Here is a 12971-nt window from a genome sequence, read left to right as displayed (position 1 = left end):
GAATGTCTTCAGTGAAGAGACTGACCTTGGAGTCATGAGTGTGCAGTGGCTGTAGGACTGTAATTTTTGATTTCTGTAATGTAAATGAGATCATCAACATCCCCAAACATGTGCATTCAAAAAAGCTTTTTTTTCCTAAGTAACTTTTTTTCCAAGACTCTCTGCAGAAAAACCAAGTAGGTTTTATTTTTCTATTTGGCACCAGAGAAGGTTCATTGAATGCCTGTGGTTTCTGTAGCTAAAATAAAGTTCACCCACTCAAAACTTGAAAGAGTTTTTTGTAGCAACTTATCACTTACAAAATATTTTATGCAAAGGTTTTGTTTTTTATTTTTGTTTTGCTTATACATGCCACACAATCATTTTAGGCTTTACAACAACATGGTGACACTGCTATTTTAAACTAGCCTCTCCTTTGGGCATCAGTGAGATCATCTCAGGACCACCAGGATTATAAATACTGTGTGAGAAGGTCAGGTTTAAAGTTTCCAAATCTCCATAAGAAAGCAAGCTTAATTTTCAATCCCTTTTATAAAGCCTGATGAATTTATTATCCTCTACAAGTATCAAAAGAAAGCAGCTGGAAATTAAACTGAAATGACATCTGTTCCATTTCATTCCTGTTGTAACTCACTAACTGTTGTTAAGTTGTTTACAGATATAAGAAAAGTTATGTTCATATACCTGGATTGTGTTAATTCCCATGGAAGTATAACTACACCTCTTCAGAAGAGAGGGGACTAAAGATGAGCAGACATGTCTAGGTTTTTAGGCTTGATTTCCTTTGCTTTGGGATTCTGCTAACATTAGTCAGGATGCTTTTGCCACTATGGCATTTTTTACCAATATACCTTGAATTTATTATTTTGTTAGATAGTCTGCTGAAGTTAAGTCTGTATTTTGTTTTAGTGGTCTGTCATAGCAGAGTTTAAATTCAGTTTGGTGGAAAAGGACTAGAGTTTTGAGTGTTTAAAGACCTGAGCTGAATTAGATAGATCTGTCTTTCCCAGGTACATTTTTCAGCTACTTGGGAAGAAGCATAATAGCAATACAGAAAATATTTATATAAGTTAAGAATCACTTTTCATTTTAGTGAAGTAAAAATACTACATTATTTGTGCAAAATGTGATACAAGCATCAGGGGTTTTACCATATGTGCTAGAAACATTTTTCTTTAAAAGATCAAAAGTTTTGCTTAGTTCTTCTCAAAAGTGTTTGAGTTTATCATCTTCTCAAAAGTGTTTGAGTTTATCATCTTCTCAAAAGTGTTTGAGTTTATCCTTAAGCTTCAGAAAGTCTGAAGACTTTCATGGGAATTCAAAATTTTAAGAGATCACTATTTTAATTAGGAAGTTTGGATCCTGTGGATTCTGTGAGGACATGAGAAGGGACACAGCAGAAGCACACTGGAGCAGATGCAGGAAATGGACATAGCAGTTCTGTGCAGATTTTCTGACTTGAGACTTACAGCAAACATTCTTTGGGAAGAAGAGCAAGGCAAACTAGATTTGGCTGATAATGACAGGTATCAGGAGACAAATACTTGAAACGTGAGGATAAGCTTCTTTACAGTGAGGGTGATGAAACACTGGAACAGGCTGCCCAGAGAGATTTGGAGACTCAAAACCTGCCTGGATGTGTTCCTGTGTGAGCTACCCTAGGTGATCCTGCCTTGGCAGGAAGGTTGGACTTGATCTCTGGAGGTCCCTCCCAACTTCTAAAGTTGTGTGATGCTGTGGAACTGATTCCAGCTCTTCATCACCACCACAGCTTTAAAATCACTGCCTCCTTGGTGGTTCTAGTCTAAGTATGCTTCTGATTGTTTCCTAATCCATCCTTCTGCAGTGACTGAGATTCGAAGTGTGATCCACTTCTTGGAACTGAGTTGTGGGGAGTTGGATGTTATTGGGCAATAAGTTAACTTAAAAATTGTCAAGAGAAAACTTCCAATAAAGGAAATGATAGCAAGTAGCAGCAGTCTGCTAGCTCTCTTCCAGTCATCTGACTAAAGCTTTCACACACAGATAATTCTATAGCATTGTGTCTAAGGGTCTGAGTGTTCAAGGCACTTGATGCCTTGCATTTTTCTGTGTGTTGGATTAGTTTTTAAAAAACAACCCAATCCTACTTGCACAGTGTAAATCAAGAGAAATATCATGGAAGGCAATGGATTTATATTACTGTAAAGTTCGTGTCAAAGCCTGTTACGCTGGTAACACTTATTTATTCAAGTTAGCTTGTGGCAGTTAATAATGCAAGTTAAAAATAGCCATCATTAGTTAAATTATAAAGAGAGAGAAGAAACCATTTCTGTAACAGTGTTGCTTCTTGTTTACTCAGAATCACTTAAACACTATAAAGGGAAGAAAAATTCCCAGTCTAGATAAGAAAATGGAAGTATTTTATAGTCTTCTTCATGGTATGATGAGAGACTTGCAGATGTAGTTGAATTTCACAAAATGTTTTGGTTTATTGATGGATGGAATTAGTAGAGCTGGGACATCTGGAATGAAAAGGGATGGTCAGGGATCATAACATTTAAGATGCAGAGCTTCCAAGCTGCTGGATTGTATCTGGTATTCCAGTTCATAGATTATAAATTCATAAATCATAATGCCAGAGGGGTTCATCTTGTAATCTTGTCTGAGTATCAAGGACACAGTATTCTAGTAGCAGTTGTACCACTGCCAAAAGAAGAGGTAACACAATCTCTCTACTCCTACTTCATATTCCCATTTATACATGTGAGGTTCTCCTTAGGCATATCAGTCCGTTCTGAAACCCTGTTGAGACACCTCCACATGTGTTGTTGCATAAATGTTTTCCAAATTCTGGCCTACCTATTTGATTCTATTTCATTGCTTCTAGAGCCAGGTCATGATATTTTACACCTTCACTACATATACCACTTGGCAGAGGAGCTCAGACTGCTGTGCACTGCTGGTAGACCACTCAAGCAATACTTGTGTAGGCTGCAGATCTTCAGTAGCTAGTTTCTCCTTTTCCCCTCACTGTATTGATTAACATTACTAACTGATAGAGGGTGAGAGGAGATCACTGTGGAGCCCATCAGAAGCATACCTGTTTCATGTTCATCCCCTAGGTATAGTTTGAAACTATCATCAGGTTTTAAGGCATTTTATATGTGCTTTGATCAGTCACATCAATCTAGTTAATCAAGTTATACCTGGGTATTGTGGGAAAAAGTGGCTGACAAGAGCAGGCAGAAACACACCTGAACATCAGGACACATTTCTTTCTCGTTCAAACACATCACAGGCTTAGCTGAGTCCCTGCTGCTGGTACTGAGTAGCCTCACTGCTGCTCTGAATAGAAATTTTGTTTGTCTTGATGTTTCAACTACAGAGAATAAAGAGACTATTTTAAAAACAATAGTGGAACAAAACACCAGTCTTTAAATGGCTGAGCACTTTGGAAGGTGAATATTTTTCTTCATCTTTTTGGTAAGCTCTACTAAAAAAGATAAATACTATGTGTTCTCCTCTGACAGCCACTCATAATTGTTAATTCCCTAGAAGACAGTGATTTGGCCAGTCTACAGTTGTTAATGCAGGCAAGATGTAATAGACTCATAGAATTAACCAGGTTGGAAGAGACCTCCACCATCATCCAGTTCAACCTAGCACCCAGCCCTATCCAGTCAACTAGACCATGGCACCAAGTGCCTCATCCAGGCTTTGATTGAACACCTCCAGGGGTGGTGACTCCACTACCTCCCTGGGCAGCCCATTCCAATGCCAATCTCTCTCCTTGAGAGGAACTTCCTCCTAACATCTAGCCCATACCTCCCCCAGCACAACTTGAGACTGTGTCCCCTTGTTCTGTTGCTGCTTGCCTGGCAGAAGAGACCAACCCCCACCTGGCTACAACCTCTCTTCAGGTAGTTGTAGACAGCAGTAGCTTCTCAGTTTACTGTATTGATGCAGTTCTTGTGTTCACATGATATGGAGCAGTAATCAAAGTATGTCACTTCAGTGCAAGAGTTCAGTATCACAAATAAATCGCATAAAAAAGGCTGGAAATGCATTTTCTTTTTAAATAAACTTGGTGTACTGGCAAAATATTATGTTTTATAAAGTAGCTTAACTCCTAGCTCTTTCCAGTACTGGGACAATATGTAACTTTACACTGTGATTATTAGAAATCTGAAAATAATTAATCTTCCATTAAAAAAAATCCACTTCTTATCTGAGTCCAGCTGAAACATGCTTTCAAAATCATTTGAAAGCAAACAAACCGAACCTCAGCACATAGGGTTCCTATCCTCTGGCAGGCTTCTTGGATTGCTGAATCTAAACCACATTGCTGGTGGTCTGTTGGCTTTCAGAAGAAAGGGGGCATAGCTTGCAGCACTACAGAGCATTTCTTAGACAAAATACATTAAAATTATACATATTTAATGTTGTTAATAGAGCCTGAACTTCTAATGCTAAGTTATTCTATTCTGCTTCCAGTATCATAGACTCATAGAATCAACCAGGTTGGAGGAGACCTCCATGATCATTCAGTCCAACCTATCACCCAGCCCTGTCCAATCAACTAGACCATGGCACTAAGTGCCTCATCCAGCAGTCATCTCACTGTCCAAGGGAGAAAGTCTAGGAAGCACACGCCATGGGGCAGCTGAAGGAGCTGGGATTATTCAGCCCAGAGAAGAGGAGGTCCAGGGGAGACCCCAGTGCTCTCCACAACTACCCAAAACAAGGCTGCAGCTGGGTGGGAATCAGTCTCCTCTCCCAGCCCACCCGCAACAGAACAAGAGGAAGTTGATAGCCACGTTGGATGAGGCCTTGAGCAACCTGCTCTAGTGGGAGGTGCCCCTGCCTTCAGTGGGGGGTTGGAGCTGGATGATCCTTGAGGTCCCTTCCAACCTAGACCATTCTGTGATTCTAACTGATTTTTTTTTAGGCACTGCAAATACTTTCAGAAGGCTGAATACTAATTTTCCACTGTAGACTGTGAATGACTTCAGTGAGAATTATTTTTCCCTAGGTACCTGATTTAAATGCAAAGAACTTAAACACCCAGCAAATTTTGTTAGAAATAAGCATTTATCTGCTCTGAAACTTTAATATAGTTGATACGAAGGACCACAGTGGTGCACAGCAGATTCTGTGAAATGGGTCTGGATAGTAAGTGGAAGCTCATTATGCAGAGCGACATTTGAAGTGAGGGCCAAGCAGAGAAACCAAAGGTCTCTTGGTCCAAGCTGAAGAATCCTGAAAGAATACTGTCACCAGCTCTGTTAGTCTTGTTACCATTTTAATGAAGTACCATTTGAGGAAAAGAAGGGAGCCTACATCATTGCAGTGTACCAAGTAGTTCACTGCATGTTCAGTCATGTAATCTTCAGATAAAGTCCAAACAACCTTTTAGGTTCCCCTCATACTTCTTTATGCAAATAAATGGCTCATAGAGATCCTCTCAGAAGTCAAAATTAGAGAAGAAATAGATATCTTTATATTTGGCTGGAGAGCAGCCAGGAGGAAAGGGACCTGGGGGTACTGATAGATAGTAGGCTGAAGATGAGCCAGCAGTGTGCCCAGGTGGCCAAGAGAGCCAATGGCATCCTGGCCTGCATCAGGAACAGTGTGGCCAGTAGGACAAGGGAGGTTATTCTTCCCCTGTACTCAGCACTGGTCAGGCCACACCTTGAGTCCTGTGTCCAGTTCTGGGCCCCTTAATTCAAGAAAGATGTTGAGGTGCTGGAACATGTCCAGATGAAGGGCAACAAAGCTGGTGAGGGGCCTGGAACACAAACCCTATGAGGAGAGGCTGAGGGAGCTGGGGGTGTTTAGCCTGGAGAAGAGGAGGCTCAGAGGTGACCTTATTGCTGTCTACAACTACCTGAGGGGACATTGTAGCCAGGTGGGGGGTGGCCTCTTCTCCCAGGCAACCAGCAATAGAACAAGGGGACACAGTCTCAAGTGGTGCTGGGGAAGGTCTAGGCTGGATGTTAGGAGGAAGTTGTTGCCAGAGAGAGTGACTGGCATTGGAATGGGCTGCCCAGGGAGGTGGTGGAGGCACCGTCCCTGGAGGTCTTCAAGAAAAGAGTGGCTGAGGCACTTAGTGCTATGGTCTAGTTGACTGGCTAGGGCTGGGTGCTAGGTTGGACTGGTTGATCTTGGAGGTCTCTTCCAACCTAGTTGATTCTATGATTAGGCTACCAATCTGCTGGTAGCACATCTATGAAACTGAACATGAGAAGTTACTGAGATGACCGGAGAGTAAACAAAGTATCTCATCAGAGCAGTGGTTTGATTTGCAGGTTTGATTGTTTCTATTGGGCAATTCTTATTTGTAAAAATTGAATTAGTTGGGCTGTAAAAATATACTCAGAAGACACTTCTTTAGGAGACACAGACCAGCACAAGCAGGGCACAAAACCAGTTACCAGCACTAGGTTTAAATTAAGAGAAGTGCTGAGTTTTAAAATCTGTCACTGAATTATTGATTTATATTACCACCAAATGGGTTTTGGTTATGTCATATGTACTGATGTTTCTGTGCATCAGCATTTATTTATGTCAGCTTTCACAGCTGATTGTTAATGTTGTTTTTTAAGCATTTGCTAAAGAAAAAGACAGTGTTTGGGTATCAAGTATTCAGGAAAATTTCCACAAGCATAAATTCTATTTCATAAATGTTCTTACACTGTTATATCCCAACTTCTAAAATTCTAGGGTGCAAGAAATCACTTTCGAGTATAATTCAGTAGTGCTGTTATCTCAGATTGTGATTCCTCAAGCTTGATTTCATTTCTTCATGTCTATTAAGAAAAGCAGAACGTAACTATAGTATCAGTTACAACAAATACTTTTGAAGGAGCCTGGTTTCCCATTTTGTCAGGAAATGTGAAAGTTGTTGTTTGTAGTAGAGATTAAATCAATGTTAAATTGAGATAATTCTCTTAGTTTCCATTGTGCCATTGCCTGTAGGCAAGTAGAAAAGGAAAGCTGATTGTGTTAGAAATTACTAGCTTATTTCTCAAGAGTGATACCAATGTAATAAAATAAACTAGTGTTTCAACCAGTGCTATCCATCCATTCTCAGACCTCTTAAATATCACATAAAGGAGTCTCCTGCATGTTTTATTAGCTTGCTAGGTAATTCGGTACCTTCAACTAGATTCAGGTTGCTACAACTGGCTTATTATATCCAGGAGGCAAGCTAAATACCCAAGATAGTTCTGTTTTCTTCAGGCTTCTCCAGGCAAACTGTAATTCTGCATTAGCAAGACACTTGAGAGCTCTTCTCAGCCCAAGGATGACCTACCCATCAGTTTGCTGAATCAAATGAAATTTGTACAAGCACCAGTTTTCTGCTACAACTTATGCTCATCTCTCCTTCAGTGGATTCCCTTTCTAAACTTTATTATTGAGCTCATGTCTTCCAAAACATGAGAATTAGTCATGTTATATTTAAAGGCATATTTCTTATGTTTTCCTCCATCTCCCTCTTGGAAAGGAAAAAAAAACACTTGACTTTTTAAATAACCAGTAGCTTTTATTTTCTTAATGTTGCATTTCAGGATATATCCACATTTTTAAAAGGAATGGCAGTTGCCATTTCCCTGTGTATTAAGTGCAAACAAATGGAGAAATGAGTAAATGAAGAATTAATGAAACTCTGGAAGAACATGTCTTACATTACTGATTTTTATCAATGGCTATCCTTTCTCAGAGTTTTTATGTAACAGCTCCACTCATTCACACAACACTTTTCATTATTAGCAAATTACCAGTGACAGTGTCAGCTCTTCTCACAGGCAACACTCATTCTAGACACTTCTATATCATTCACACCACGTTATCAATTCCACAAAACCCTGGTCCTCCTCAGTGGTGTCATTCTGACTTATAATTCTGCACAGTCCTGCTGATATCCTAATTGTCAGAGCTTTTTTGACAGTGCTGCATCATCTCAAACTATAAGGTGAAGAGAGCAATTACCTAAAACCTTAATGTATAGATAAAAATAACAACAACTAATGATCTTAGCAAATCATCTGCTGACAGTTTTGAGTGGTGGTATAAAACCATTAATCTTCATGTGTTTCTTTCTGTTACAGGGTGGGAATAATGCAGGCCACACTGTTGTTGTTGATGGGAAAGAATATGATTTTCACCTACTTCCTAGTGGCATCATTAATCCAAAGGCAATTTCTTTTATCGGTAAGACAGTTTTGGAACTTAATAAAACAACATTACAGTGGTGGGTAGCTGCAACCATATTTTGTTGTAGCAAGTAAAGAAAAACATAGGTGACTGGCAGTCAGATTCGCTTTAGCTTCAGTTGTTTGACTTTCATTTCACTGCTGTTGCTGTACTTTCAGTGTCAGTTTAGTTTCTGCTACTAGAAAAGTGAAAATAGGAACCTCCTCTGACTGTCATATTGCTCTTTCTTAAACCATGGTACAAGTTTGGATCCCACCCTCTACTTGTACACTCCTTTTATACTTTCAGAAATATATATGTTACTTTGAGGACACAACCTAGCATTTAGACTAAATCAATAATAGAATGTATTCTGGCATCTCTTTGCTAGCTTTCAGAAAGAGATTCCAAGATACAGGTTTGTGCTTGGAAAGCTATTGTCCAGTGATAACCTTGACATTGACAGCTCTCTAGGGTGATGTAAAGATAGTTGATGAAGAGAATGACATAAAGTTTGTATTGTTTACTTGGCATTAAGTTTGTACGTGATTGGTAAATTCAAGCCTTTTACTTGTCCAAAGTTATGATTCTTTCTGACAGGAAAAAATGTATATAGAATGTGCAAGATATGAGTGTAAGTTCCAGTGAGTCATGGAGTTTCAACTTTGTTCCATCTGATAATTTCCAAATGGATGATTGAAATGTATGAAATGTTTTTCTTGCTGCTAAATATGGTGCATTGCTTTCCAATGCACTCCTTTGTCAGTGAAGACTATAACTTAAGTTACCCTAAATTTAGGCTGAGATGCACTTTTAAATGTATTTCTGCTGTTCCCAAGGAGAAAGCAGAAGCTGTTTCCAGCCCACTACATCCCTCATCCTCACCGGTAGTGCTCTGTATTGCTTGTGAATTCTTTGTTGTAGTTTACAAGCAGAGAGGAAGCATTGCTAATGTGCTAGGGCACTAGTTCGAGCTGAGTTTAAAACAAACAAGTGAACGTTGAAGAAAATAAAAATATTGTCACGCAGGCTTGTCAGAGTTTTAAGGACTTCTGTAAGCTTTTACCAGTGAACAGCTGAAGCTGTGGTACAAAGTCCACCACCACAAATGAAGGCAAGAATCCACTTACCTCAGCTGACTGCAGAGCAGGCCCAGCATTCACATCTGAAACAAGCAAGCTCTGTTGTTTCTGATTTTTGTAGGCTTGTAGCTGCTTACCCCAAATGAGGATTTATCTGAAAGGTCCTCAAGATCACTTTGTTAGAAATGTGAGAAACGTAACCTTATTATTTAAATAAAGCTTGAGACAGCAAGTGTTTACATGCATACTAAGAATGAATACTTTATTTCTTGCCTTAAACCAAATAATTTGTGTTCCCAAAGGTAATGGAGTGGTTATACATTTACCAGGCCTGTTTGAAGAAGCTGAAAAGAATGAAAAGAAAGGTTTGTATCAAGCAATTTTTTAACTTCTCCTTGTATCACCAGCCATGTTGAGGGTGTTTTTGATCCTTTGCTTTTGACCATGAACAGTCAGTGCAGTAACATTCTGGATTTTAAATAATGAGAAAACCAGTATTTAAAATGCTGGATTGTGCTGTAGTCTTCAGACAGATTTTCAAAAGCCACCTTTTAATGGCTTGTCAGGGAGTTTTATGACATTTGATACCTCATTAGATAGAAAGTAAAATCCTCCAGTGTGTGGTAAAGCTCCTGTTGACTCAAACTGAGATGATTTAACTCAGGATTAGTGTTCCTGTTTCTGTGCCCAAGTACTAGACTCAATTGGTTCTGCTTTGAGCAAGGCTTTGAATCAGATGAGTTTTTAAGGTTGATTTATAGAATCATAGAATCATTCTCTTTATATAAATTCTCTATTTTCTGAGGCACAAATAATGTTTAAGTGATGTACCATATAGTGATGTAAACAAGCATCTTTCCTTGAAGTAAGATTGGCATGTAAGCCACAGCATTCTGCCATTGTGAAGTCATTGTCTGTTTATACCAAAGTGAAAATATGAAAAAGTTTAAGACAAACATTGCTGTTATTTGATACTCACTTATGTTTTATCCATTTTCCACAGTTTCCTTAGTCAGAAACTATATAAACTAAAAGAAATATGTAGAATAATGAACAGCAAATCTCAGAGTTTGACCAGTAGAGCTGAAATCCTGCTTTTCTCTACCTTCTGACAGGTTTAAAAGACTGGGAGAAAAGACTGATCATATCAGATAGAGCACATATAGGTAAGTGATGATTGAAGGGAAAAGAACTCACAAATGATTGCTTAGCTCATGATATTAAACTACATTATTATTCCATATGTTTAATCTAATACAGTTTCTTTATATGTTGTGTTTCTTAAGCATAAAAATGGAATTAGTATCTGCTAAAGAGTGATGTCTTATGTGTTTTCACAGTGTTTAGGGAATACTTACTCTTTTTTGCCATGAGAAGGCCTGTGCGCTGCCATTGATAACAAAGGTGCTTTGTCTGGCAATTAGATGTCTGATTTAAATAATGCTTTTCTCCTTTGGTCTCCCTCTATGTCCATGTGATTTTCCATTGCAGTGTTTGACTTTCATCAGGCAGTAGATGGGCTCCAGGAAGTGCAACGTCAAGCACAAGAAGGAAAAAAGTAAATATATTCAGTACCTTCATTTCATTAATAATTAAGCAAATTTGAAAAATTGAAGTTAAGTTTGGAAAACATAAATCCAGTATATCTGTAAAGAGCCTTGCTGATGTTACTAATTCTGGAACTATTCTGCTCCTGCTTGTGTTAGTGAAAAACCCTGAGCTCTTACTGAAAAGACAGGGTATGAATTCTCACGTAATTCCATTTTCCAGTTGTCTACAGCATAGATACATTTAAAAATCCCTACCAAATCTGCAAACCCCATTTCCATTAAAGTGATACTTCCAATCCCCTTCAATATCAGAATTGTGATGCTCGTTTGAATCAGGTCTGAAGTGTTAGTGTGATTAGGTTCCATACTTGTAATCCTTTAGTGTATATTCACTTACACTTCATGGACATACTAGTTTCCATTTTAATCTTAAGCACAATATGTAACTATTCATCCTTCATTATTCTGATTGCTGAAAGTTTTTTGTGAACACGTCGTATTTTTCTCTCTCTCCTAGTCTAAGAGTTTGTGATCCCATTGGGCAATTTTAACCAAGCTTAACATCCAAATAGATATCCAAAATAACTGTATTTCTGCACTGTATATGAAAATAGACACGAGTAAGGGAATAATTTCATTATTATCTTTATCAAGGTAAAGGCTGCAACAGTTGCTAGGGATGGAGGTTGTACAAACAGTGCCAAAGCCACAGGAAACCAGTTTGATCACGTGCGGAACTGGTGGTTATTTATGACTATGGGCAGCGCTGCGACTGTGAAAATGGCATTTGTTTCCTGTTGTTTGTGGTAGAGCAGAAAGTAGTACTACAGGGCAGTGTAGTAAATATTGGTGTAGAGTATATTTATGTACATACATAGTTTCAACAAAGCTTTTCTCAGCCAGACTTGAGGTGTAATGGTTTACTACAATCTATGACTATTTGCAGTCTTTATGAAAACCCACCAAAGCGTGGAAGTTGCTATGTATTTATTATAATAGAGCTTCAGCAATATTTATCTTTGAGACCTCTTACATAGTGTATGATATATCAAAGAGCTTTAACAAAATTCTTTAGTGTAAAGTATGTATTTTTTGCATGTATTTATACATGTTGGGGTTGGGGGGGGGTTATTTTTAATTAGCATTGGCACAACGAAGAAGGGGATTGGACCAACGTATTCTTCCAAAGCTGCACGAACAGGCCTTCGAATTTGTGACCTCCTTTCTGACTTCGATGAATTTTCTTCAAGGTACAGCTGTTTTAATTCCTAAACATAAGAGTAATATATTTTACCTGGCAGATTTACTTTTAAGGAGATTGCTTTAAAATAGGTGTCTGAATTTTGTATAGAAGTTGTTTAGAAGGAGAATAAAACTGCAAAAACTGTGTGTGTATCTCCTGTACTTCACAGAGTTTCTCAACATTTCACATTTTATTTTGTAGTGCCATGGTCTAGTTGATTGGCTAGGGCTGGGTGCTAGGTTGGACTGGATGATGTTGGAGGTCTCTTCCAACCTGGTTGATTTCTATGATTCTATGAGATGCAGTGGTTGAGGTATAGAAGTTCTGGACATTTTCTCCCTGTATCTCTCAGTATATACTGCGTATAATATAAACTGAGCTAGGCAACCAGCAACAAAACAAGGGGACACAGTCTCAAGTTGTGCCAGGGGAGGTATAGGCTGGATGGTAGGAGGAAGTTCTTCACAGAGAGAGTGATTTGCCATTGGAATGGGCTGCCCAGGGAGGTGGTGGAGTTGCTGTCCCTGGAGGTGTTCAAGAACAGACTGGCTGAGGCACTTAGGGCCATGGTCTAGTTGATTGTCTAGGGCTGGGCACTAGGTTGGACTGGATGATCTTGGAGGTCTCTTCCAACCTCATTGATTCTATGATTCTATTGCCAAAGTTACTGTGAACAGTAATTATGTTCTTCATAGAGGTGATTTCAATATCTTACAGATTTAAAAATCTGGCACAACAGTACAAGTCAATGTTTCCCACACTGGAAATAGATACAGAAGGGCAATTGAAAAAGCTGAAGGTAAGGATTTAACACTTGTAATATTTGGTCTGTTTCAGAGGAAGTGTAGAAGAAAGTAATAATAATTAAAAGATAAAAATTTAAGTGTGTCAATACTACTTACTAAAATAATTTAAATG

General features: G+C 38.7%; 1 protein-coding gene across 1 annotated transcript in view; it reads left to right on the top strand.

Moving 5' to 3' along the window:
* ADSS1 (adenylosuccinate synthase 1) overlaps nt 1-12971 on the top strand; it is a 33369-nt gene that overhangs the window by 6844 nt on the left and 13554 nt on the right. The window contains exons 2-7 of the mRNA XM_064163017.1: nt 8094-8196; nt 9563-9625; nt 10376-10426; nt 10752-10818; nt 11953-12060; nt 12771-12852. Of these exons, the coding sequence (XP_064019087.1) occupies nt 8094-8196; nt 9563-9625; nt 10376-10426; nt 10752-10818; nt 11953-12060; nt 12771-12852 (474 nt within the window). The remainder of the gene's footprint in view (nt 1-8093; nt 8197-9562; nt 9626-10375; nt 10427-10751; nt 10819-11952; nt 12061-12770; nt 12853-12971) is intronic.

The sequence above is a fragment of the Pogoniulus pusillus genome, chromosome 1 (genome assembly GCF_015220805.1).
Source record: "Pogoniulus pusillus isolate bPogPus1 chromosome 1, bPogPus1.pri, whole genome shotgun sequence".
In the NCBI taxonomy this organism is placed as follows: domain Eukaryota; kingdom Metazoa; phylum Chordata; class Aves; order Piciformes; family Lybiidae; genus Pogoniulus; species Pogoniulus pusillus.
This window is presented reverse-complemented; position numbering and strand designations above follow the sequence as displayed.